Below are 27454 nucleotides of genomic sequence, written 5' to 3' on the forward strand. Positions count from 1 at the left end.
TAACTAAAGTTTGTTTTAAATGATTACTCATGATGCTCTCAACCTGAAAAAAATTTTTGGACCACTATAAACGGGCCACCCTGTATTATAATCATTGGAAATTCTCAGCATAATTACAATAATTTCAAAACTCTCGGCATTTTACATGTTATCAGTCGTTTGTACGTTTGTAAACGAAGAATTAATATAGTTTGGTTACGACAAAAATACTGTACTGTATATATTTTTTTTTACTTAAAGCAAAAAAAAGTTGGAAACATAGGTACACAATTAGTTTTAACTCTGGCCCTGAGGCATGTATTGTAGCTGTGTATTGTAGACATAATCCTACTAATATTATAAATGCGAAAGTTTGTATGGATGTTTGTTACTCTTTCACGTAAAAACTACTGAACCGATTACAATGAAATTTAGCACACATATATAAGGTAACTTGGATTAACACATAGGATAGTTTTTATCCCGGAAATCCCACGGGAACGGGAACTATGCGGGTTTTCCTTTGCAAACGCGGGCGAAGCCGCGGGCGGAAATCTAGTAAGTTAATTAATTTGACAATAATAATTATAATCTGAGATTTTTGATGACTATGATATGAAATGGGTATGTAGCTATACCCTTCTAAATTCATCACGTCCGTGTTCAGTTTGTTTGAACATCAGGATTTTACTCAAATTCAAAATATCAAAACAAATTTTAAATTTCGCCATGTAATAGCACGCTAAACTTATATTGTAGACAAAAAATGGGTATCAGTACAATGAAGATTTGAATTCCATAGTAGATATCTACCTACCTAATTGACCTACCTATTTTATAGTTGTGTCGTATCCATACATATCCATAGGACTTTTAACTAGCTACTCCTTTACAAATTAATTTCATTTTTTTTCTCATAATCATCCATAAATTAATTTATCAATGAATTGAATATGATAATAATGAGTGGGCTATAGGATGAATAAATAAAACAGCCTCATTCAATTACAATGTATTTCTGGATCATTACTTTTGTACCTTAAAAAACAATACACAGGAATGATAATTCTTAAACTGAAGGTATAGAAAACACTCAAAACTAAAATTATGTATGTCATAGAAGTAGTAATCTACATTCGTGTCTTAGATTTTAATTGGATTTCTTCGAGTCTTTGGATGGCGAGCGGGATCTCGATCGTGACATGGACCTTCCCTTGGAGCGAGAGCGGGAGCGGGAGCGGGAGCGGCTGCGAGAGCGGGAGCCCGACCTCGGGGAGCGCGAGCGAGTGCGGCGACGAGACCTGGACCGGCTGAAACATTCACCACAATAAATAAATAAGTAATATTATAGGACATTATTACACAAATCGACCTAGTCCCACAGTAAGCTCAATTAAGGCTTGTGTTGTGGGTACTAGGCGACGATAAATATAATATTTTAATAAATACATATATAGATAATAACACCCAGACCCAAGAACAAATAATTGAGTTCATCACACAAATATTTGCTCTGACCGGGGATCGAACCCGGGACCGTCGGCTCAGTAGGCAGTTACTTTACCACTGCGCCAACCGCGTCGTCGAATTATTTAATTAAGAGCCTCTTGATGTTTATTACGTTACTCACCTGTCTTACGAATTTGCATTATATTATACTCCGATAGATATTTACGCTATGTATGATATAGATTAGGGAATAAAACAAATAACGAAAAATGTGAAAATATATAAATTATATAATTTATGGGAAGATAAAATATGTATAGATATTTTATCCCCATATTATGTATGGATAAAATATAACTGTTTCATTTTTGTAATACATATGTTATGATTTTATTTTTATTAAAGAGTATTATGTTAATAGTCAGATTGAAGGTTTTGTTGTTTATTTTGTATTTATGTTGAATATTGTTATCTATAATTTTTTTTATGATAAACTGAAAACAAGGGACATGAATAGGTAAATGTTTGATGGCTACTAAAAGACTTCTTTGTCTACCGTGTGCTATTACTCTTACCAACTCTTCAGCCTATCTATACCTATAAACTTACAAACTCCATTTACTTAACTGATATATCTTATTTACTCTTCAGTGTTTATAAAAAAAAAGATTTGTAAATCTGTTTGGTTATCTATTTGATCTGCTCTGATGACAGATGCAGGATAATAATGTGTAACTCACTGAGTGCACGCAGTGATTACAAAAGTCGTGACGCGACGCGCAGTAAGTACACTATGCTCAATGTAGTTCTCAAGTGAAGCGTGCACGTAGGTTGGTACGAGGTTCGCAGAGCGAAGTAACTGTAGTAGCCAACATTAGCGCAGAACACGCAGCGAAGTGAAAGCTACGTAGCGCAGACAATAAGAAGTGCAGACACTGAAGAGTTTGATCTCGGCGCACAGGCCAATGATAACCTATAACATAGTTATCATTGGTATATGTGGATACAAAGCAATGGGATGGAATCTTTTATTTTTTTTATGCATAAAAAATGTGTACATGTAATGTTTCATTTCTTGAAAGATTCCATATAGAAAAAAACATTTACACAAACATTCTGATGTCGACAATTATATTCACCTGCGCCTGCGGCGACGGCTGCAGTCCCTGGCATAGTGTCCACGATCACCACAATCATAGCAGCGGTCATCATAAGGACGAGGAGGCAAACGTGAGCGTGGTGGTGGACCGCGACCGCTATAGCCGCGACCGCCATTTGACAACTCTACGCGTGCCCGCCGCCCACATATAGTCCTGCCATCTAAACCGCGTATCTAAAGGTAAAACAATCATTGTTTTAAAATACTTACTCAGAGAATGTGAACCAGTATATATTCTATAGTCTCAAAAACTTACGGCATCTTCAGCATCACGAGGATCTTCAAATTCGACAAAAGCAAAGCCCGGCGGATTTCGTGCCACCCAAACATTTCTTAATGGACCGTAGTATGAGAAAGCATCTTCCAACTCTGGTTTGCTTGCATTGTTCCCGAGATCTCCTACGTATATTTTACAATCACCGTACCGTGACATGGTTCCTAAAATGTAAAAACCCTAATTAAAATACCTGGATGCCATGGTCAAACCACAATCAAAGGCTAAGGCTGTCTCATAGTTGTGTTATTCTTCGTATTACTTACTTAATTTTTGTCAAATTACAAATTATTCACCATTTGTGATCATTAATTAATGATAAAATGAATAAGTATGAATCAGAAATTATATACTTATAGAATTATTACGCGTTAAATCACAAAAACGTCACATCGATCTTGCAACATCAACAAAATGGCCGCTCTTTTGGGGCTTGCCGCTTGACCACAGATAACAGATTACTATATATTAAGCGTCTTAAGCGTCTTAAGCGTCTTATTCACGGTCAATCCCCGACGTACGTCGGCTCAAGGCCGCGGTGCTGGATGTATCCTACTGAAGCGTCTTATTTACGGTCCATCTTGACGTACGTCCAGCCAAGGTCATACACGATGCACGATGCAAAACGACAGTGAATAGCGTTGACGTACGTCAATAATTATTATTATTATCTTGCTGGATGTGCACGACCAACTTTTCATCCAGCAAGCACCCCCACCACCGCGAACGTCGTGCAGATGGACAGTGAATAGCGCGGACGTACAGCAGATTAGTGTTGCCAACAGAAATTAATGTAAATACTTGGAAACGTGGCCTATTGATATGATTTTTTTTGTACACAGGAAATCCCAATTATCATTACTTTTGGATCAACCTTGTACACATGGACAGTTTATATTCAGAAGTTATTATTTTAAAAGAACTCCAAGGCGAATTGTTGAATAACACAGATTTTATGCAAAAGTCCACTGCAGAAAAATGGCAATTTATTTAAAAAAAATATCTTGACGAATTTGTTTGTTTAAAAAAAAATGATTAGCTTTATACTCTCTGTTCCCGCCACTTCAGCATTTACTGAAAGAGTCTTTTCGGTCATGAATGTGAAGTGGCGGGAAGAGAGAAACCGAGCTTCATTAAAAATTAATTAAAAATGAGCTCTTGAAATATATAAATTTAGATTTGGAATGTTTGGATTCATATAATTCATTTAAAAATAATGAAAAATTCTTTTACTTTTACTTTACACAGGAAATCCCAATTATCATTACTTTTGGATCAACCTTGTACACATGGACATTTTATATTCAGAAGTTATTATTTTAAAAGAACTCCAAGGCGAATTGTTGAATAACACAGATTTTATGCAAAAGTCCACTGCAGAAAAATGGCAATTTATTTTAAAAAAATATCTTGACGAATTTGTTTGTTTAAAAAAAAATGATTAGCTATATACTCTCTGTTCCCGCCACTTTAGCATTTACTGAAAGAGTCTTTTCGGTCATGAATGTGAAGTGTCGGGAAGAGAGAAACCGAGCTTCATTAAAAATTAATTAAAAATGAGCTCTTGAAATATATAAATTTAGATTTGGAATGTTTGGATTCATATAATTCATTTAAAAATAATGAAAAATTCTAAGTTACTGCAAAAAGTACAAAAAAAAAAAATACATTTTTAAAAATATTTATTTACTCTGTATTTACCTCCTTTAAAATCAGATATACTCTATTTCTTCAAATAAAAGTTGGCAACCCTAGCCATGCTTGATGCGCGCACGATCGTCAGTAGGATACATCCAGCACCGCGACCTTGAGCCGACGTACGTCGGGGATTGACCGTGAATAAGACGCTTGACGATCGTGCGCGCATCAAGCATGGCTAGGGTTGCCAACTTTTATTTGAAGAAATAGAGTATATCTGATTTTAAAGGAGGTAAATAAAGAGTAAATAAATATTTTTAAAAATGTTTTTTTTGTACTTTTTTCAGTAACTAAGAATTTTTCATTATTTTTAAATGAATTATATGAATCCAAACATTCCAAATCTAAATTTATATATTTCAAGAGCTCATTTTTAATTAATTTTTAATGAAGCTCGGTTTCTCTCTTCCCGCCACTTCACATTCATGACCGAAAAGACTCTTTCAGTAAATGCTAAAGTGGCGGGAACAGAGAGTATATAGCTAATCATTTTTTTTAAACAAACAAATTCGTCAAGATATTTTTTTTTAAATAAATTGCCATTTTTCTGCAGTGGACTTTTGCATAAAATCTGTGTTATTCAACAATTCGCCTTGGAGTTCTTTTAAAATAATAACTTCTGAATATAAACTGTCCATGTGTACAAGGTTGATCCAAAAGTAATGATAATTGGGATTTCCTGTGTACATAAAAATCAAAAATAACCGTTTCTTGCTTGCTCATGTACTCACTAAGTTATCACAAAAAAATCATATCAATAGGCAACGTTTCCAAGTATTTACATTAATTTCTGTTGGCAACACTAATCTGCTGTACGTCCGCGCTATTCACTGTCCATCTGCACGACGTTCGCGGTGGTGGGGGTGCTTGCTGGATGAAAAGTTGGTCGTGCACATCCAGCAAGATAATAATAATAATTATTGACGTACGTCAACGCTATTCACTGTCGTTTTGCGTCGTGCATCGTGTATGACCTTGGCGGGACGTACGTCAAGATGGACCGTAAATAAGACGCTTTATTCACGGTCCATCCCCGACGTACGTCAGCTCAAGGCCGCGGTGCTGGATGTTTCCTACTGAAGCGTCTTATTCTCTCTGTTCCCGCCACTTCAGCATTTACTGAAAGAGTCTTAGGGCGTATTCAGAAAGAAAGCTTGAAACTTGTAAGCGCTTATAAGCGCTTATCGACGCATGTCAGCGCTGGTAACCCGCGCAGGAAAATATATATGAACATGACAAGCGCCGATAAGCGCTTATAAGTTTCAAGCTTTCTTTCTGAATACGCCCTTACACGCGACATGCGCTACACAGACCAAAAAGTTTGAGACGATGTAATAAAAGTTTCACTTTAAAAGGTCAATTTGGGTTTGAGACTGGATTTCTAGGAGACATGACTCAAACTCAAACATTCATTTATTCAATAAGACTATTATTTAGTAGCACTTTCGAATCGTCATTACATATGTATTTTTAACATTTACCACCATGAAGCTGGTGTTTACCATAATAATTTATTGCGAGAAAGACTGAAAAATGGTCAATAAAAAAATAAAAACATAATAATCTCATAAATCCTATTAACTCTACAGTTTCTTCATGAGATTATAATTATACGACTTTGTCCTTGACTCATTATTTATATATAAACAAAAGCACAAGCCATGCGGGCTAAACTTCCTGCGAGATATTATACGAAACTAGACCGATATGTATCGAGATCTGTTGCTGTCTGACAGACTTCCACTTGCCAAGTTAGGTGTGAAAGGGATAAAAAAACATACAGGCGTCATTCAAGGTCATATTTTCTTGTTACAAGTTAATGTTCATACTGAAATCTCCAGTGTATTAGATCTATGCTTCTTGGTTTTGGGGATATTGCGAATGTATTGCCAGCCTTTGCGATATAATAATTATTATTAATATGCTCTATTCTCTACGGGCCTATATCTTAATACTATTATAAAGGCGTAAGTTTGTATGGATGTATGGATGTTTGTTACTCTTTCACGTAAAAACTACTGAACCGATTACAATGAAATTTAGCACACATATAGAGGGTAACTTGGATTAACACATAGGATAGGTTTTATCCCGGAAATCCCACGGGAACGGGAACTATGCGGGTTTTCCTTTGAAAACGCGGGCGAAGCCGCGGGCGGAAATCTAGTATATTATAACATTCTAAATGATTAAGATTTAAGAGTTAATGGGAATGCCGGTCATCAAAATTCGCACAAATAATAAAACGGCTCAAATGTGAAAAACATCGAATAATATGAACTTTTGGCGTACGCACGTACGTGACAGGTATCGCCAGGTATTGCACTGCTCATGCACTGCTCAAGCCATCGACGTCATACGTCATAACCTAGGTTCAAGCACACACTGTATCTACGGTGCACACGCACGCACTGCCAACAAGTTTTTTTTTCTCCAAATTAAATATTATACAGAGAAGAATAATTCTTCGGGGGCTCATCTATGTAATTAACTGTATCTTTTTATACAAGAAAAAAATAAAAAAAAAACAATGTGTTAAATCATGCGAGAAAGTTGCAGCCTTGCAACACCGTACAGTGTTGCCAGTAACTCTGCAACATGTTGTTTTTACTTAGTGCCCAATAAATCTGTTACGAGTTACCGTAAGGGGCTTAAAAAACAATAAAGTTGTAGTATATAATGTGCATTGGAGGCTAAAACTTCACTTAACTCTAAATGTTGTATCTAATGCTATTGGTTGAAGAAAATGAAATAAAGAATAAATTTTAAATGTTTATTAACACTTGTAGGAAGTTATAAAATGGCAATCATTAAAGTATAATGTTCTATACTGTATTTTATCTTAATGTTGTAACTAATGCTTTTTGAGATCACAATTATTTATTACACACTATATAATTATTTGCAACTGCAACAACCCACATCATATTACATATTGAAATCAATTTCTGATCATTTACCATATATACAAAAACTATCAATACTTCTTTATATATAGCAATTATAAAAATAACTCCAAGAATCTCACTTAAATAATCTTTTTTAAATTATGTGAATATAAAATATATTACATACTACTATGCACAAGCTTTGACATAAAGAAATATGGACAAAATGATACTTTAAGAACACCAATAAGGATTTTGACAAAGAATTAATAACAGTGAAAATTATAATAATCTAAAAATATATTGATAATTTTATTCCAGATGTTTCAAACATGTGAATCATTATAAAATGATAAAATTTATTAAGTGCTCTTAATATTTCATTGATAAAAAATATGTAGACATGATGTGTAATATGATAAATCCTTACACAAAGTTCCACAAATTAGAGACACATGAATTTTCAGTTTATGGCATGGCCAATCTGAGCCAATCAGCTTATTCAAAGTGCTGTGCACTTTCAAAACTTTGGAGTCATCTGAATCAGTCAGAAATCATGATTAAAAATTTTACATCTAGGAATATCTTTTACATAGCATACCTATTCCTTATAATCAAATATTAACTTCCATTACATCAATACAAAACAAAACAAATACATCACAAATTTTTCTTTTAATATAAAAGATGTTCTACTACATTCTTAAAAACAGGACCTTGCTCTGTTATACATACTTAATTTTTATCATTTTGTACACCTTTAGTTTGTACATTGCTAGATATATATACATATATTAAATACACAAATATTCATGCAACTAAAAATAATCTATGTGGGCAATTCTTATTTAAAATTTTATCAAATTATTTATTTTTCACATTAATAATAATCAATAAACACAATTCGAATTCAATTTCATTACATTATAATATTATATTAATTAAAAACCCTACAAAGATGAGAATCTCACAATTTTATAAATATTCAGTGTTCACATAATATTATCACAATAATACATATTATATCACCATCAAAATAAATAAAATAGTGCCTGCAGTATTATTATGTATTAATCTTGGATATTGAATGAAAGTGATTGCTTTTCAATACCACTTTGTACATAATATTGTCATCATGACATCATAATCACAATACATGAAATAAATAATAACCTCTATTAATTGAATTAATAAGTTTTTTATGGAAGTGCTTGCCTCTGATCCCATTGTCGATGCTGATGTGTGCGTAAATGACTCTCCTGGTGACTTTCATGATACTGATGAGTTTCTTGGGTGTCATGGACTTTCTTGTCAGGTTTTTTCACTAAATGTGCATTGATTGGATATTTTAACGCAGTTCTTAATTGGTCATTGTGCTCTTCTAAGGAATTAACAGCATAATGGAGGACAAGTTCATTTAAGGTTCTGAAAAATAATAATTATATTGGTTAAAAGTTTGAGTAAAATATTTAAATTTGATGTACTAATTTTCATAGGAATCCACAGTTTCATAATACATACTGTTTATTAATTTGGTATAATTATACCTATTGTATAAAATAATAATTAACACAGAAACAAACACATTAACTTCAAATATTAGCTTATGCCAGCCATGGGCAATTACCTCCACACATATTTATCTGCAATATGTATCTGTAATCTGAATCTATATTCCAATCATGGACGTTTAAAAAAAGACGGACGCCGTATTACGAACAAACAACGTGAAGCCACCATAGTAAGCTAGTCGGCCGCCATTACGTCGTGAACTACCGACTGATTAACTGCATCACTGTTTCACAAAAAATATTTAAAATGCCGTCTTGCGTGGTTAAATGGTGTCGCAACAGTACAATTTTAAATAACAAAACACAAGGGATTACATTCCACAGGGAAGCAAGTTATTTCTTTTATGTTTTAATGACAAAATTATTACGGCAAAATTTATAGAAAAAAAATTTGTCATCAGGACAGCTGTTGCCATGGCAACATGGCACACACACATGGATGTTTCGCCGCCATTACTAGGCTTCACTCAATGTTTAGGCGATATACCGTCAGTCTTTTTTTATACGTCCATGATTCCAATTAAGTATCAAGAAGACTACCAGGTAATTAATAAGTATAACATTTCTAATACAACTATGCTAAATAAAGTAGTTAATAAAGTATTTATATTATCAGCAATAGTTATTTAAAATACTTACTTGTAAATATTATAAGGTTCAGCAAAGCCATATCCTCGTTCAGTCTTGAATATTATACAATGATATACCATATTATTACAAATAATAGATAAAGCTAATTGGCCTGTAGAGTTGGGTCTTATTAAAAATGTACCCTGGGGTTTTCCTTCTAGAAGCCTCGTTGCCATATCACGGGTACAGTTCTCCACCATCCATGTAACACTCTCTCGATGAGCATATAACTCTTCAAGTTTGTGTATATTATCATCTTCTAATGCTTGCAAATATTCATCAGTTTTTCCTCTTCGCTGTAGCCATCTAATAACATATGGTACATTAAAATTGGTCAAATGTGTAATTTTTTTTTAAATCTATACTAATATTATAAAGCTGAAGAGTTTGTTTGTTTGTTTGATAGCGCGCGGAGCAGCTAGTATGATATAAAATAAGTTATCGTTCATTTATTCAGAGCCATAAATAAAATAAGTAAAAAATAATTTTGTTAGTTATATATTAGTCTTCGTCTTATAATAAAATAAATGTACCTAGAACAAATCTTAAAATTACTTACGTTTTGTACCGGTCTTTAATTTTATACAGATTAATAACTTCAGACTTTAATTTAGTTATTTCTCTTTCAAGAAGCAAATTAGATTCAACAGTCTCCCTCAAAATGTTGTGATGCTGAGCTCTAGCCTGTTTTAAACTATTTACTCTCGAAATGAGCTGCCTATTATTTTCAATAAGGTCATTTTTTTCATGTGGTTGTGCTTCTGCCTGCATTTTTTCTTGTAATTTTAAATGTTCTTCACATACTTTAACAGTTTCTTTGAATGCATCTAAAGTCTGTCTCTTGAATTTAACTTCTTCTCTAAGCCTCAAATATTTTTCTGACCGCTCATTGTAATCCCTTGTCTTTAGGACAAATTTCTTATGTATTTCTTTATAGTTCAGTTCGAGGGTTTCATCATTAATATTTTCACCACCGTCATTGTCCTGCAGTCTTGAGAGTGGATGTGTGAGCTTGATGTCTAGGCTGCTATTGCAATGGGCCAATGAATACTCTCTGTAGAACCTAACTAGGTCAACAACTGAGTTGAACTCATATGGTTCACAGAATCCATAGCGGCCATCTTGGTTGTAAATCTTTATTAGTTTATTTGTGCCTCCTTTTCGTACAGTTAATGTGTAACCACCATCTTTATTTGATGCATTACGAACTAGGAAGGTGCCATCACAGGTGTCTCTTAATTTTTCATTGGCATCATCCCTGAAAAGATAAAATATAAATATTATTTTTACTAAAGAGCATTTTAAAGAGAAATAGGCTAAGAGAAACATATTGTAATAAATAAATAAATAGATGAGGATCAATACATGTCTATTTTCTTGCAATAATTAGAGGTACACTAAAATGATGCAATATTGGTTTAACAATTAGGATGGTGAAATGGGAGCAAATATAATGCAATAAGTCTTCATTAACTTAATTTCCTTGACTTCATTTAAAAGTCACAATATTCATTTATCTTATCACTAAAACTATTGATATTAAAATATTGTATGAAGATTTACTAAATTGAATTTTTAGCAATTTTTGTTTGTTATAAAAGGTTTTTTGTAACAAATTGAAATTAAAAATTCTTGCTTATAGATAAAGGTACCAAATATTAAATTCTTAAGCAATATTTCGTTATTTTAGTGTGAGAATGAGAAGAATGAAGAAAGAGTTTAATGAGATTTAAAAAGATCCAATTGCAATTGGTGTTATAACATTTTTTTCGGAAAATTTTATTTCCATTGAATGCAGCAGATTCATTGATAGAATATTTAATTATTGATTCATCAAAATCATTGATCAAAATCATTCATAAAATCAATGACAAATAATTTTGTGTTTCCATAATTTCAAACTTGATTAGTTTTTACTTTTATTCTAAATCTTGGTAATTTTTTTTAAATTTTTTAACTACTTAACTACACAACACTATACAATTAAGTCAAAAAATTATACATACTTAGCTAACTTATCGTTTATATTTCGGGAACCAGGGATACAAAAATGAATGAAACATTATTTTTAATCATATCAAATCAATTAAACTAATTTTTAAAATAAATTTATTTTATAACAATATACACAAGAAGAGGTAAATATGAGAGTGAAAATATTTTATTTATTATAAGTTCTTACCGAGTAATATCGCCCCAGTACCATTCGGCATTTTCTAAACTTTCTTCAGCAGACTGTTGAGGAGCACCTATTTCCACCATTCTAATATCATAAAAATTAAGCTGACGAAGACTATGTAGTTAATATGATTTAATAGTCAAATTGTCGATTCAATCTAAGAACAACTTTTGATACCAGCGGGATTTGTTACTTCCGCCCGATTGAGGTTACAGTGTTTAAGGCCGCTGCATACGTGACGGGATTTTACCCGGACGGGACGTGACGGGAAGTTTTGGAAACATCGTTGCATACAAAATGTATCCAAATACGCATATGTCACGGGAACATCGACGGGACGGGAACGTGGACGGGAAAAATATCGTCGCCGACGATGTTTAGCACGTCCCGTCCCGCACGTGCCCCGTCCCGTCCGTGATTTCGCTACGTATGCACAGTCGCTCCGTTCGTGCCGGAGAGATTAGTAGTGACGCCTTCCAAGTATCGAAAATGGACGACGAAAAACTAATCGAATGTGTTCGCTCATATCCAGCGTTGTATAGTATAGCGAACCCACAATATTTAGATACGAAGTATAAAAATTATTTATGGCGTAAAATTGCCGTGAAATTGTCATACAGTGAAAACGGTAAGTGTTATTTAATGAATATATTGTGGTAGGTATTCCTAACTATACTTAGTCCTTTTCACCTATGATGATTCCTGTGACACTTCATCGTGTTCTGAATTACGTATTTTATGTTTAAAATGCCAAAATAATTTTAGTGCATAATATTTTTGTTTTATGGCGGCATTATTACCAAAAATATAAAAATGAAACATCTTAAGCTTATAAATCAAAAACAGTATTGTTTAGTTTAAATTCAAATTTCTTTATTTGCAGAATGTAGATTACAAAGATGTTAATGTTTTCTTGACGGTCGTAGCTTCTTCGTCATCTAGAGCAATAGCAATTAAAGCCAATTCTTGAATTGAAAAATCCATCTTTCGTTGTTCACAACACTAGCACGTTAGATCAGAATCACGTCACGGTGCGTATGCGTTTGCTCCACGTTCCCGTTGTGAACGAGGCAATCACGTGCCCGTCCCGCTCACGTCCCGTCCGAGGTATTTTCCCGTCACGTATGCAGCGGCCTTTAAAAAATCATATTACAAGAGGTTTCCTATATATGCGGTCTAGAACATACTTTTGTAGTTCAACTCGTAGAAAAACATACATTACAAGACAATAACAGCACTTTACAAAGCACTCGATTCGTTAACAGCACAAAGGGAGTTATTAGCGTACACAGCAGACAGTTACTATGGCTGACAAGAGAAGACTTGATTTGGAAACCAATTTGAACAGGATAAGATCATTTTAGCAGTCTTGTGAACACTATTAACACGATTATTACATCAGTTTTTCTGCATCTTATCTATTTTCATTAAAACACATTTCTTTTTAAATACCGCAGTTTTTTTATATAAAAAGTGATACTGCATTCGGGCTTCAGACTTTTTTTTTTTTTTTTTTTTTTTTTTTCGTTATGGCAAGAAGATAACCATTTGCCAGTGTCAAGTTAAAGGTAGGGAAACCATACACGGGAAAATAGGGTAGGACGATAGCAAAATGATCAAAAGAGTTTAGGAAAAAAAAAAATTTATACATACTTACATTATGATAATACTTATTTACATAACTTAAATAGATTAAATGGAAATTAATTAACATTACAATTTGATATTATTGCTACATATAAAATTAGATATATTACTCAGATATTTTTTAGGGTACATAAATAGATAGGACATACGAGTAGGAAGAGGAACATTTGAGGATATTAAGGAATTATAAAAGGAAGAATGGTCGTATAGAGAGCAAGAGAAAAATATGTGGTCTATATTTCCCTCACCCTCTCCACACTCACAAACTTCAGTATTTAACACACCAATTCTGGCTAAATGACTAGGTATACACATATGTCCAATTCTCATGCGACTTATTGAAGATATAACTAATTTATTGGCTTCAACACCAACAAACCAAGGCTTTATTGGTATTGTCGGTTGGATTCTATAATAATTCCTTCCCTTACATTGCCCAGTATCTGACCAAACCGTATTCCACGTTTCAAAGAGATATCGCTTCGGTAAGTTTAGCAGGTCATGAGAATAGTTCATGTATGGAAACATATCTCCACACTGCACCGCATCCTTGGCCAAGCTATCAGCCCTATCATTTCCTTGGATTCCACGATGGCTCGGGATCCAAGCAAAAGTTACCAGGTAACCCAGATTAATGCATTCATGTAACTTATTTTTGATTTGAAAAATAACAGGGTAAAATGGTTTATTGTAAAAAGAATATTTATCTAAGCATTGCAGAGAACTCATTGAATCAGAAAAAATTACAGATTTAGGTAGCTTCATTAATTTAATATATTCTAATGCTTTTAGGAGCCCAAAGCACTCTCCAGTAAAGACTGAAGACTCCGGCGGTAGCTTGATCTTTTGTGTAATCTTATATTGAACGTGAAATATACCAACTCCAACACAACTATCATTTGATGATTTAGATGCATCAGTGAAAATATGATGCCAATTACGCCACTCCCTATCGACATTAAACCTAAAGTTTGCATTTGAATCCGTATCATTCTTATTGATTCCAATATTGTATTTTATAATTGGTTTGATCAAAAGGCACTTAAAGTTATATGCATACAGCGGTAAAACTGGCGACTGAAAAATACTTGTTGACATTGAAATGAATTTACGGTAACTTATAACTAAACAAGGTATTGACTTATTTTTCCAGAAAGAAGACGTACTTATCCGATCGTTTAACATTTTTAATTTGTCTATTAGTGGATGGTTGGAGAATTGTACTATACGGAACAAAAACCTATCAGATAAATATTGCCTTCTGATTTTCAGTGGAGGATCTCCACATTCAACCTGAAGGGCATTAATAGGGCTCGATTTCATTGCACCTAATACGATTCGCAGAGCCTTAGCTTGGATTTGATCTAATTTTTTAAGTGCCGTTACGTTACCGCTTTCTAACAAGAACGTTCCGTAGTCCAGAATACTACGAATCAAAGCATTATACACCAATTTCATACAAAAAGGGTGGGCACCCCACCAAACTCCGGAAAGACACCTTAACAAGTTTAATATATTTTCACATTTTGAGCATATATACTCGACGTGATAAGTACCAGCCATTTTGCTATCTAATAACACGCCCAAAAATTTTGTATGATTTTGGAGTGGTATCCGTTTCCCATTAAAACTAATATAAACCCTAGGAACTATCCGCAATCTCGTAAAAACTACAGCGACACTTTTGTCTACAGAAACATCTAATCCATTATTATCTAGCCAAGACTTAAGCTCGACCAGACCTTTATTTAAAAAATTACAAGCTGAATCTAAACTAAAATCTATAGTGTATAATACAACATCATCAGCATACTGAAGAATGTTAATGCTATTATTAAATGAATCAGCTAAATCGTGCGTATAAATATTATATAATAGAGGGCTTAAGACCGACCCTTGAGGAAGACCCTTACTCGTGGTACGTTGAAAATGGACGGATTCATCAATATTTAAAACAATATATCTCTCCTCTAATAAAGAAATAATAAAATTAATTAAAACGTCTGGAATACCAAGTCTGATAAGTTTCTGTTGTAAGATGGTGATAACCACATTGTCATATGCTGAGCGAATATCAACAAACGCAGCAACAACATGTTGATTATCCGAAAAAGCAATATTGATATCTGAAGTAAGTATGGAGATGTTGTCAATGGCGCTTTTCGCCTTACGGAATCCGAATTGGCTATTCGATAAAAAATTGTTATGTTCCAAATACCACTCCAGTCGATTTTTTATTAAATGCTCTGAAATTTTGCAAAGGACAGACGATAAAGCCACTGGTCTATATGATGATGCCTCACTCGAAGATTTATTTGGTTTCAAAATAGGTATAATTTCTTGAGATTTCCACGACCGTGGAATTTTCCCAGAAATCATAATTAAATTTATGAGGTCCAGATAATATTTAAGACTAATTTCTGATAGGTGAGATAAAAAGGAATACGGGATCCCGTCCATACCCGGCGCGGAATCTTTAACACTTGAAAGAACTCCTTTGAGTTCCTCTAAAAGAAATGGAGATCCTATTACCGAGCTATAATTGTGGTCTGAAGGGGAGACAATAGGTAAGGGTTTTTCAATATACTCTGGGGCCGTAGATGGAGCTAGATTATCCATAAATTTATGAGCTAAATCCTTAGAAATTACAGATGTTTGTTCTCTGAAAGCAGATCGGAAACGTCTAATATTTTTCCACACTTCACTTGGACAAGTCTCGGGGGATAATGACGAACAAAAAGATTTCCAACCTTCTTGTTTTTTCTTCTTAAGAAGTGATCGAGTAAAGTTAATAGCTTCAGAGAGGTTATCAAAATTAATACCGGACATGTCATCTGCATAAATTCTTTCCATACGCTTCCTTTCTTTGACTGCATCACTACATTCATTATCCCACCACGGTGGGGAAGGAATTTTCAAACTTTTAGTAGATTTATGTCGGAAAGTTTCATCGGCAACTTCAATCAATATTTTAGCAAGATGTTCAGAGCACGTCTCTTCATTACCTGCATGACATTCAGGAAGATTTATAATACGTAAATCAACCTTTTCTCTAAACTTATCCCAATTGGCATTGTTCAATTGGTACCTCAACCTTGGCTTTCTTGTTGTGTTATTAGTATTTCCTATAGGAACTGACATTAATAGAGGGAAGTGATCACTGCCGAATGAAGATGCTAAAGGACGCCATGATATGGATGAAGCTAATCCTGGCGAGCAAAGAGAAAGATCTACCGCACTCAGATTTTCATTCATTCGCGTACGTCGTGTTGGTTCACCTGTGTTAAGTATACATAAATTATGCATGTCCATAATATCTAAAAGTTGCTCACCACTACTAGTAGTAATACCACTTCCCCAATATTGGTGTTGGGAATTAAAATCACCAAGCAGTAATAAAGGAGTAGAAATTGATGTTAATAGATTTTGTAAATAATTAAACGTTGATTCTGAATTATAAGATATATAAATTGAAATGATTGAAATATTTTTAAAACTAATGCCAACACTATTTACATATTTATTATTGTGCGCTGGTAATATTAGACGTTTAAATTGTAAAGACTTTTTGATGAGTATGGCAGCACCACCATACCCATCAATTCTGTCATCACGAATACAAACATAACCTGGAATTCTAAAATTGAGATTTGGTTTTAGCCAAGTCTCGTTAAGAGCGATTATAATAGGATCATGCTTATTTATAATATGAATTAAATCCGATTTCTTAGGAATTATGCTCCTGCAGTTCCACTGTATTATTTTGGAATCCATTATTATTACTTATGCTATCAATTAACTTATACAAAGTGGCAACGTTGGACGGTTTTAAAGTTTTATTTTTTAATAAAGTGTTTATTAAAGAAGTTATAATATCCATAATCTGAGATGTTTCGGTTTCATTATGGACCACTTGATATCCGCAGCCATTTTCAGGCGTAGGAATCTGAGCTTGTCTAATAATATCATTATGAGCAACTTTGTCATAACCCTTTATAGACTTAGGAGGCAATTTAGGTTTTAAATGAAAAGTTTTTTTGTATGAAGAATTTGTATTATTAACACTTATTCTGTTTGGGGTTAAATTAGAAGAGGGTGCCATCAATACCTCGCCATATGATTTTGTAATTTGTGGGTAAAATTTGCTTGCCTCACCATAAGAAATATTTTTTTGAGCCATACATATTTTGATATCTTTTTGCCGTTTATACTCAGGACAGATTTTGTTAGAAGCATAATGGAAACCAGAACATAATAAGCATGACGCACAATCTTCTTCTACCGTACAAGTGTCGCCTGTGTGGTCTTGACCACACTTGTAACACCTAGGTTTGGATCGGCATATATTTTTAGTGTGACCGTATCTACAACATTGATAACATTGGACAGTAGGGAAAATATATAAGTTTACTGGCAAAGAGTTATAACAAACATAGACACGCTCAGGGAGAACTTGTCCGTCAAATGTTATAACGACTGATTGTGTAGGTTTCCAAGAAATAGTACCATTAACATTAACTTTATAATTTATCCTTCGGACCTTAATTATTTTACCACAACCTACTGGGGTGGACACATATTCTTTTACTTCCTCGGGGGACCACTCGGATGGAATGCCTTTAACAATACCAATTCTGGTAATATTGAATGATGGAATTTTTGCACTAAGATTAAAGCTACTCAAATTTTTATTTTTGATGAACTCATTAGCATCCTGTGCTGTTGTGAAAGCAACAATGCAACGGTTTCTGCCTATTTTTTTAATGCTACCAGACACAATGTTTTTTATGTTATTGTTCTTTAAAAACCTTCCAAAAGTAATGGGATGCAGAGTAGAGCCATCGCCGGGTGATGTTTCAGTTCTCTGTACATGAACAATATAAGGGAAGGAATCTGAAGGTACATATTCACACCGACTATCTTGTAAAGCAACAGAGTCATGTAATTTAGGATTATCATTAGATCTATTTAGCTTATCACCAACATCAATATTTTCAGTGATCATTGATTCATTTGAATCTTTTGCATGCTTTCTATAGCGTCGTTTCTTTGGAGTACTCTCCAAATTCTGATCTAAGCATGTATTTGTAACAATTGGGATTGTTATGTAACTAGCTACCTCAGGACCGGGGGTAACCAGTCCCGGGGGAATAGGATCCGGAGGATCGTTCATAGAACAATCAGACCGAACCTTACCTCACGAAATTTAACTTTTTACATACTATAAATTAAATATATACAAAAACTTACCTAAATAAACACTAACTATACACAATTAATAAAATATATACAATTATAAACTATATATACAAAACCAAACTCCACTGATCATATAAAAATTAATTATTTTAACTCAGCCAAGAAAAATTACACCCGCTTCATTCGAAGTTTCCCGCGCTTTTCGGGCTTCAGACTTCTCACTTCAGTAGCGACTGACGTAAATCGTTGTGTTGCCAGATACACTACAGAGGAAGTAATATAGACTGTCTAAGGGCGTATTCAGAAAGAAAGCTTGAAACTTATAAGCGCTTATCGGCGCTTGTTATGTTCATATATTTTCCTGTCAGTGCTGTCAACCCGCGCAGGAAAATATATGAACATGACAAGCGCCGATAAGCGCTTATAAGTTTCAAGCTTTCTCTCTGAATACTCCCTAAGGATTTAACAGAGTATATATTACATTTTGTGATTTTGCTCTATTAGGCCGCGTTTCCATCTGCAACAAAGAGTACTATAATATGATCTGCAAGTAAACTTCCGCAAGAACTATCCGACAGTCTGTCTGACAGCAACTTGCAAGTGTAAACCATGTAACAAGTTCTGTCGCGACAGTTTGTCAAGCGCTTCTTGCGAGAAGTTGCGAAAGCGTGTGTAAACATGACTGCGTCTACTCGCGACAGATCTCGCTGCTAATCGGTCTAGTTTCGTCACAGTATATCTCGCAGCAAGCTGCAAGTATCGCCCGCACGGCTTTTGTTTTTATGGAGAAACTCTAAAGTAAATAGGATTTTATGAGATCTTAAGATGGAATAAAGTGATTATTTTTTGAAAATGAAATGAAATGAAAATTTATTTGTTTGAATTGTGGTTACAAAGTTTTTATAATAAATTTCATGTCCGCACAATTTGCCAACAATTTGCTAACAAATTGGCATACAAATATTTACCTATATTATGCTTATTTAATTTTATAATTAAAATTATTAACGTAAGTTATTATTTAAACAATATAATATTATTTACATTAGTTCCTTAGATCATTTTACATTTATATTTATACACTTTATAAATTATACCTAGTATAGAAATATCACAATTTCATTTATTACAAGTTGATTATTTTTATTGACCATCTTCTAGTTGTATTTCGCGCAATAAATTATGGTAAGTACCAGCTTCATGTTTCCTAGAAATCCAGTCTCGAACCCAAATTGAACTTATTTTCTTTTTCGACAATAAAATTGTTAATGTAGCTGCTCACTAGCTGCTACACGTGCGCATCTTGACGACATTATTTCACAAAATAGAATAGAAAAAAAATGTTGTGTGGCTTTATGAAACTACCAATCAGGGTGTGTAAACACCTCCGTGATAAGTTGCGATAGTATGATCCGCGAGCTTCTCGCATGACATTTATTGCAGCAATAAATTGCAGGATAAGTAAACGATATTGCAAGTAACTCATGCAAGACTTCCGCGAGTTTACTTGCAGGTGGAAACATGGCCTTAAACCACAGGGGTTAAATAACAACAAGGGTTATAAAAAAACATTATGGAAAAAGGCTCGGAGCAATTATCAATAATTGCTCCGAGGAAAAAGGATTATTTTGTATCTGTATTTAAATTAATAATTGTCATTTCTATTTTGAGTTTTGGCTTTGAATCGAGATGTCAATTGTCAAACTATAATTTGTAAATGAAATGAAGGTAGTGAAATGAAATTGGTTTAAGTGTTTTTAAGTTGTGTCTAAGATATAAATGAATTTAGTGTTTAATAACGAAAGTATGGTAGTGTGAAGATGTAAGATTGTTAATATTTAACTTGATGGAAAAGCTGAGAAGAAATATAGTGCGTTAGGCATGTTAGTTTCGCTCTGTAATTCAACGCCAAAATGAAAAGATTTATAATCATATTAATACTCTCGTTATTCTGCGAGGTATATTCAACGCACATAAAGGGTGACTTTTCTACTGATGAATTTTTCAAGTTCTTGGTTAAGTTTGGTTTCCAAAAAACTGATATTCACAATCAAAAAGAAACATATGGTTATATATTTGGGAACATAACGTCCAAAGAAAAGTTCAAATATCCGATAACATTCGCCGTTTTAGATAGAAAACATTTTATACATTACTACAAAAGTCGCGAAATTATTGATAAGGAAACTGCTTGTCAATTTATGTTCCAAAATCTCAATGCATCAGCCTATCATCCAAAATGCAATGCTTACGGACAAGATTTATTCAGGAGGATTCCATGTCCTAAAAATCAACTGTGTGTGGATGAAGATATGTCATGGAATGTAATAAAGAACAATCAATTTACATATGTTATTCAAAACAGTGGACAGCCAAGGTAATGTTTATTATTTATGTATTTTTGGTGTTATTAGAAATACTTAATGATAACCTACTAAATTATATTCTTGAAAATGTGCATGAGAAGCTATTGCTTTACACGAAACTGAAAGTTTTCATGAAGCTATCTACTCCATGTTGTATTATAGTTACTCAACTGTTGAAACTGTTAATTGTTGGTTGATTTGCATGCAGGTTTTCTATATTTTGTTATTTATATTTACTATTAAAACATCTATTTATCTTTGACCATGTTGTATCACTGCAGTAAGTAAACTAATTATAATAATTTTCCTTTTTCAGATTCTGGTATGTTTCAATGGTAGCCTGTTACCTGGATGAAGTGTCTTGCACATGGCATCACTACTCAGGGGCTCCATCATTGGATAACAAAACATTAACAGAGAGGCCTCAAGTTATCAATTATGATTTTTGGCTCGTAAACGGCAGTCCCAATCTTTCTTTCTACAACACAATGTTGTATCAGTTTTCATTTGATAGACAAAATACACTGGAGCTTTATTTGTTATTTTGGATCTGCTATATTATTTTGGTTCCTGTCCAGATATATGCAGTTAGGTGAGTTATACAGAAATATATATATTATTTACTGTTACAATGTAACTGACTGTGCAATGGAAATATTAGCATTATAGTAAATCGTTTAACAGTATAGAATCACTGTAACATTTATATAATCTATACTAATATAATATTATATAGCTGAAGAGTTTGTTTGAACATACTAATCTCGGGAACTACTGGTCCTATTTGAAAAATTCTTTCGGTGCTAGATAGCCCATTTATTGAGGAAGGCTATAGGCTATATTATAACATCACACTAAGACCAACAGGAGCAGAGCACTGGAGGTAAAACCGCGGAGCACTGCTAGTTAGTTTATAAAACCAATAACTGAATATAAATATTCATTTATTTCAGGACACAAAGACATCCGGTAACAAAGCTGTTCACATCGAGCCTGGTTTTGGAGTTCATTGCGCTATGCTTTAATGTACTTCACACAGTAAAATTTGCAGCTGATGGTGTGGGCTTCCCTGGCCTCGCTGTCTCGGGAGATATATTTGACATTATGAGCAGGGTAATTTAATTTATTATATTTTTTGTTGACTCAGCATTTAAATGCATCATTTCACTCATCTTAAAAAGAATTGAATATGAAAATAGGTCGTAATGTGGTTATATCAGAATCTGGGATTACAAGGTACTGCATCTTGTTTCATATTTTTTATAAAGAAATTGGAATATATTTAATGTAAATAAGTTTAGTCCTTTATTATTCTTCTATATGCAGCTGAGCTGTGTTGCTGATATTATTATATAAAAAAATTGCATTGTAATTTGTACTTAAAATATTATCGAATTTGAATTCATGATCATTTTGAATTAAAACTACATGATATGTGATAAACAGTACAATTTACATGCATCATAATATTGAACAATAAGTTTGCTATCTATAGATAGAATACAATATTGTAGTGTTAGAAATGTAGGTCAGTATTTCCCACGGCTGTTGTGTTAAAGTGATAACTGGTAATATTATGTGATTATTACACTCCTCTTATGAGATAAGTGGTTAATATTCAACCTCATTTGTGACTAAGGACTATGAATTCCTATTGAGTCGTGTTTATTTTCGAAAATATAACTAGAATGCTATTATGTAGTTTATCTTTCTTGACTACAGTTTATCTAATCAAGTTACATAAAATAGCTATTAGCATAGAAATATTGATCCTTTTGTAGACACATTGCAGATTGAATGATAAACCAATGACATATATATTACTAAAAATATAATATAGTAATCAATAGACTTACGAAATGCCTGCTTATTTTATAAATGTGAAAAGTAACTAACTGTCTCTTCTTAAATCCTAAACCACTGAACCAATTTGCATTAAATAAGGTGCAAATTTAGTTAAAGTCCTCAGACAGGAAAGAATAAATTTATCGCGGAAATCCCACATGAACAGGAACTATGTGGGGTTTCCTTAACTAATAAATGTTGATAATATTGACAGATATAAATTGTACTTAACTGAAGTTTGTATAAAATAGGCATATTTTAAAACAGGGCTTGTTATGTTTGTAGAAAAATGAAGATATTATATTATGACTAACTCCCTAGTTTACATTACATGATAACTAGGTAACTTTGTAGATCTAATAACAATTATTTTATGAGAGAAAAATATTTGGTCAGTTACCAGGTTCTATCACGTACCGTTGTAGTAAGTCAATTGAAAGAGATATTATGATTATAGCAAATACATAATAAAAAATCGAGGTTAAGCAACGGTTCGCACGGTCATAAATTGGATGGTTTACAACTTGTTCAGTTGCTCATTCCCTTAAAAGTAAATATTGTTACATTTTCAGACCCTCTTCATGCTTCTTTTACTGTTATTGGCAAAAGGATGGGCTGTGACAAGACTGGAGCTTACATATAAACCATTAGTGTTTGGTGTGTGGATGGTATACGGGATTGTTCATGTCTTACTGTATGTTTGGAATACTGTAAGTATTTAAGTTTCGATTGAATCATGTCAAGATGGTTAGACTGATTTTAGGTGAAATTTACATTTTCATCTTTTCTCCTTGCTGTTTTATTTAACAGATTTTTCAATCCTTGGTTAAGTTATCCATCCTATGAAGTATTACACAGCAATATAAAAATGTCACCTGTAAACTGCCAAGATACGTGTAAGCCACACATTTTTGAAATGGTTGTTACAATATGATATTCAAAGAATCATTTTTAACTGTGGATTGAAAAATCGGCCCTTAAAAGAGAATCTCTAAGAATAGAAACATTTGAACGTCGTCGATAACGCCGATGATCCTAAATAACTGTTAAAAAACAAGAGGAATTCATAATCCATAACAACCATTTGCTTCGTTTCCAGACTGAAGTCGATATAATAGAAGAGATAGACGAATACCAAACGTGGCCGGGCTGGCTTGTGTTAACATTGCGAGTTGCCATCATGACGTGGTTTGTGCTAGAGCTGCGAAACACAATGATGTATGAACACAACATGCCCAAGCTCAATTTCCTCCTACATTTCGGCGCGTCGAGCCTGGTTTGGTTCGTGTATTTGCCAATTATAGCGTTGATAGCGCTACAAATTAGCCCGTTGTGGCGATTTAAATTTATATTAGGTGGGTAATTGACTTTTTTTTTTTCCTTAATTTTTTTTAAATTATTAAGTATGTGCTTTACACGGTAATCTGGCAGACTGACTGGCTTTTTTGGAACATCATCATATTTATGTGTTATAGTTATTAAAGAATTGGCAAAATAAATTAGTATAGTTAACCATTTTTCTTTATGCCTTAACCTTTATGTACTTATTAGGTGTAATGTGCTTTTTAGTTTAAGAAATTACTTTCATCAATATTTTTTTCACTACCAACATATTTATTATTTTTTTATTATTAACAGGTATAACATACTCCGCGGACTGTTTGGCCTTCTGCGTAATGGCTCACCTTTTGTGGCCGACGCGATCGGAGCAGTATTTATTGTTGGCACCTCCTGATTATACAGGTACGTTTCCTATTAAAATTAAGACATCAACTGGACTGACAGAGTATGATGAAAATGCTAATTTTTTGTTCTATATTTTATCAATTTCAGCCAATTCGTTTATCCGTCACAACCATCTTACATAAACGTTTTTCATTTTCGTACATCTCATCTACAGCTACTTTAGTTCTATCTTCATAGACGATACTGTTTTAAAATTTTTGCTTATGCTTCCAAAAATTCGGGAAGTTATATAAAACGACGCGGTTTTGACGACGCGGTTGGCGCAGTGGTAAAGTAACTGCCTACTGAGCCGACGGTCCCGGGTTCGATCCTCGGTCAGGGCAAATATTTGTGTGATGAACTCAATTATTTGTTCTTGGGTCTGGGTGTTATTATCTATATATGTATTTATAATATTATATTTATCGTCGCCTAGTACCCACAACACAAGCCTTAATTGAGCTTACTGTGGGACTAGGTTGATTTGTGTAATAATGTCCTATAATATTTATTTATTTATTTAAAACAATTCTTATTTTTTAAACATTATAACACTTATATAAGTAGTACAATAATCTGTAATAACGTAACTATTACAGCGGGCATCGAAGAATTAGACGAATTTAGCGAGTCTCCTCACGTAGTTCACAGCGACACGGTGGCACTCACGGCCGCTGAGAGTGTGAACGCGGACGATGAAGAAGTTATATTTACACGACCACACAAAAACGGCATGGCGTTTTCATAGCAATGCCCATAGACAACAACAAACGTCAATGTCAAAAACATAGGCAAATCATAGACAATTTTGTCGATGTAACTTTTTTATGGATTTTTAACGGCTATGGTAGATAGTAAAATGTCGTACAGAGTCGCGAAGACAAGGTAATATTAACGATTTTGATAAATGCGGATTTGAAATGGATTGTAAAAATGTTTGGGACAACTTTTTATATTTTTAGCATTCATTATTACTTATTATTTTAATAAATCATGAGCTATGTCTAGTATTTCATTATTTATGAACGTTATTATTTTAACAATGGGCTTCGTAATTCTTATTATTATTAATTATTATACATAATTAAAAAAAGTCCCAAACTTACCACTTTAAAGGTATCCACAGTCGACATTTTTGCTGATGATGAATGCTTTATATGTACTTCGATTTTTTTTTAAGTTTTGGTTCACAGCAAAACTCAGATCAATGTTGCTTATCCTTGGAATTACAATTTTGCCCTATCCAAAATGTCTATTAGATTAAAACTTTGTACCTGTGTATGTTTCTTGTCGATGTTTCAAGTTTTTATAAAACATCGGCTATAAAAATATCATGAACCCTTTTCCCCTTTTTATTTGCTTTTCTCGTTAACAAATGGTTCTGTTTAAAAGAATCTAAGTAATTATAACTTTGAAAGTAAGTTTTAATTTAAATATGTAGTTAAAAATATGTTGTCCTTGTTTTCGGAGAAACATGTGCAATTAATTATAGTGACTTTAAATTTACTGTAAGATTATTTAACGTGACCATAGCGAATAATAAAGAGATTTTTATCGAACAATTTGATTGTTACGTGTGATTGTGGTGGAAATTTTAATGTGTATATTTATGTGAACTTTGAATAATAACGCGTTTTGTCGCATCTCAAAATATATTCGGGTCTTTTATCTGTCTTAGAAATCCTTTAGATAATGTATGATTTATATTGAGTGCAAAGATCACTTTGTTCCTATTGGTCAATCATTTTACGTATTTATTTTTCTGCGCAAGAGAAATATATTGAACGACCTGTTAAAAATAAACGATTGGTATTATAGTTCATCGTTTAAATGTTTCTAAAACCCTATCGGGTGATTCTACTTTCCTGAGAATCGATATTGATTTTGAACAAAAAAAAAATTATGTATAGTTTCCTTGATAAAATATTTTGTTTATGACTAATTCAAATGTAGAGCTAATGGATAAGCCGTAGTCTTTACTAACTTCAACATAATAGCCACTCAATTAACCTTAATTAGAATTGTTACTTTGAAATAGTATACCTACCTACTAGTAAAAGTATACATAGCAAATAAACTAAGTATGTAGATTGTAGGAACCTACATAAAAAAGATACAAAATTTAGATTGAATCAATTCAATTCTATTCAATTCAATTCAATCAATTGATGAATTGAATCTGAAATATATAAAATAAACCGGCCAAGTGCGAGTCGGGCTCGCGCACCGAAAAAACCTTATTTTTTATTGTTGTAACTTTTAATGTTTTTAGCAAATTTTCCCTTTAAACTATAAGACATTGCTTTCAACCATATTTCAAGATTCTGTGTTTGTACAAAAAACAACAAAATTACGCGTTATTATTCAAAATAAAAAAGCTATGGATTACTTTAATCGATGATAAATCTTGATTGTTTAGAATTATAAGAACATGTATGAAAATCGAATATATATGTACACACTTAATCATTTTTTTATATCATAATTGTATATTTTATTATACATGATCATTATTTATTTTTTTAATTTCTTCAAAATGAAATGCACAGTAATATAATTTAAAAATGTTTTATCGTAGTAAATTATTGTGCAAGATTATATTCAAAATTTTAGATGTACATTGTACAATTGTACATATTGATGATTATTGTAGGTAAGTATCGTGCCAATGTGTTATTTTCACCTTAGGAAGAATAAGTTTGCTTGGTCGATCTTTTATTAGTCATCACAGTTAGTTAGTATATATTTTTGTTGAATTAACTGTTTTAGATATAATTACTTATTACTATTGATGTGAAAATTCTTATGGATAATTTCGAATTTAAATGTAACTATTATATATATA

At 33.0% G+C, this 27454-nt stretch overlaps 4 protein-coding genes across 5 annotated transcripts; 1 reads left to right on the forward strand and 3 right to left on the reverse strand.

Moving 5' to 3' along the window:
- Positions 1 to 979: 979 nt before the first annotated feature.
- Positions 980 to 3294, reverse strand: LOC149909049 (serine/arginine-rich splicing factor 7-like). Of its 2 annotated transcripts, XR_016458662.1 has the most exons (5): positions 3128 to 3294; positions 2844 to 3025; positions 2568 to 2761; positions 2169 to 2401; positions 1148 to 1289 (listed from the first exon to the last, which is right to left on the reverse strand). XR_016458662.1 is itself a non-coding variant. In XM_090120648.1 (4 exons), exons 2-4 carry the CDS (start codon positions 3018 to 3020, stop codon positions 1130 to 1132), a joined length of 531 nt encoding a protein of 176 aa, XP_089976774.1. In that variant the 5' UTR covers positions 3021 to 3025; positions 3128 to 3293; the 3' UTR covers positions 980 to 1129. The 2 variants fall into 2 exon arrangements, 1 of the variants encoding a protein (XP_089976774.1); XM_090120648.1 differs by lacking the exon at positions 2169 to 2401 and having other exon boundaries at positions 980 to 1289; positions 3128 to 3293.
- A 4024-nt stretch (positions 3295 to 7318) lies between these two features.
- Positions 7319 to 12039, reverse strand: LOC149909050 (phosphatidylinositol 3-kinase regulatory subunit gamma-like). Its single transcript, XM_090120649.1, has 4 exons — positions 11831 to 12039; positions 10208 to 10906; positions 9658 to 9954; positions 7319 to 8872 (listed from the first exon to the last, which is right to left on the reverse strand). The coding sequence occupies exons 1-4, from the start codon at positions 11908 to 11910 to the stop codon at positions 8647 to 8649; spliced, it is 1302 nt and encodes a 433-aa protein (XP_089976775.1). The 5' UTR covers positions 11911 to 12039; the 3' UTR covers positions 7319 to 8646.
- Positions 12040 to 17091: 5052 nt separating this feature from the next.
- Positions 17092 to 18647, reverse strand: LOC149909051 (uncharacterized). The gene has a single exon (XM_090101515.1). It carries the CDS (start codon positions 18645 to 18647, stop codon positions 17202 to 17204), a length of 1446 nt encoding a protein of 481 aa, XP_089957641.1. The 3' UTR covers positions 17092 to 17201.
- Positions 18648 to 20362: 1715 nt separating this feature from the next.
- LOC149909052 (transmembrane protein 145) lies at positions 20363 to 25741 on the forward strand. Its single transcript, XM_090120650.1, has 7 exons — positions 20363 to 21050; positions 21356 to 21631; positions 21993 to 22152; positions 23457 to 23594; positions 23984 to 24239; positions 24523 to 24627; positions 25209 to 25741. Exons 1-7 carry the CDS (start codon positions 20587 to 20589, stop codon positions 25355 to 25357), a joined length of 1548 nt encoding a protein of 515 aa, XP_089976776.1. The 5' UTR covers positions 20363 to 20586; the 3' UTR covers positions 25358 to 25741.
- The last annotated feature ends 1713 nt before the right edge of the window (positions 25742 to 27454 follow it).

The sequence above is a fragment of the Colias eurytheme genome, chromosome 4 (genome assembly GCF_061535395.1).
Source record: "Colias eurytheme isolate Ceu_HAF_F1 chromosome 4, ilColEury1 Martin Lab GWU primary, whole genome shotgun sequence".
In the NCBI taxonomy this organism is placed as follows: Eukaryota; Metazoa; Arthropoda; class Insecta; order Lepidoptera; family Pieridae; genus Colias; species Colias eurytheme.

Bases quoted from the DNA above. Each gene is read 5' to 3' on its own strand.
- LOC149909049 (XM_090120648.1), bottom strand. From the start codon at position 3,020: ATGTCACGGTACGGTGATTGTAAAATATACGTAGGAGATCTCGGGAAC. The intron at 2,762-2,843 runs GTAAGTTTTTGA...TTTTACCTTTAG, and splicing joins CTCGTGATGCTGAAGATGCC to ATACGCGGTTTAGATGGCAG. The intron at 1,290-2,567 runs GTGAATATAATT...TGAATGTTTCAG, and splicing joins AGCCGTCGCCGCAGGCGCAG to CCGGTCCAGGTCTCGTCGCC.
- LOC149909050 (XM_090120649.1), bottom strand. From the start codon at position 11,910: ATGGTGGAAATAGGTGCTCCTCAACAGTCTGCTGAAGAAAGTTTAGAA. The intron at 9,955-10,207 runs GTAAGTAATTTT...ATATGTTATTAG, and splicing joins ATTAAAGACCGGTACAAAAC to ATGGCTACAGCGAAGAGGAA. The intron at 8,873-9,657 runs GTAAGTATTTTA...ATTATTTTTCAG, and splicing joins GAACCTTATAATATTTACAA to AACCTTAAATGAACTTGTCC.
- LOC149909051 (XM_090101515.1), bottom strand. From the start codon at position 18,647: ATGAACGATCCTCCGGATCCTATTCCCCCGGGACTGGTTACCCCCGGT.
- LOC149909052 (XM_090120650.1), top strand. From the start codon at position 20,587: ATGAAAAGATTTATAATCATATTAATACTCTCGTTATTCTGCGAGGTA. The intron at 21,051-21,355 runs GTAATGTTTATT...TTCCTTTTTCAG, and splicing joins CAAAACAGTGGACAGCCAAG to ATTCTGGTATGTTTCAATGG. The intron at 24,240-24,522 runs GTGGGTAATTGA...TATTATTAACAG, and splicing joins GCGATTTAAATTTATATTAG to GTATAACATACTCCGCGGAC.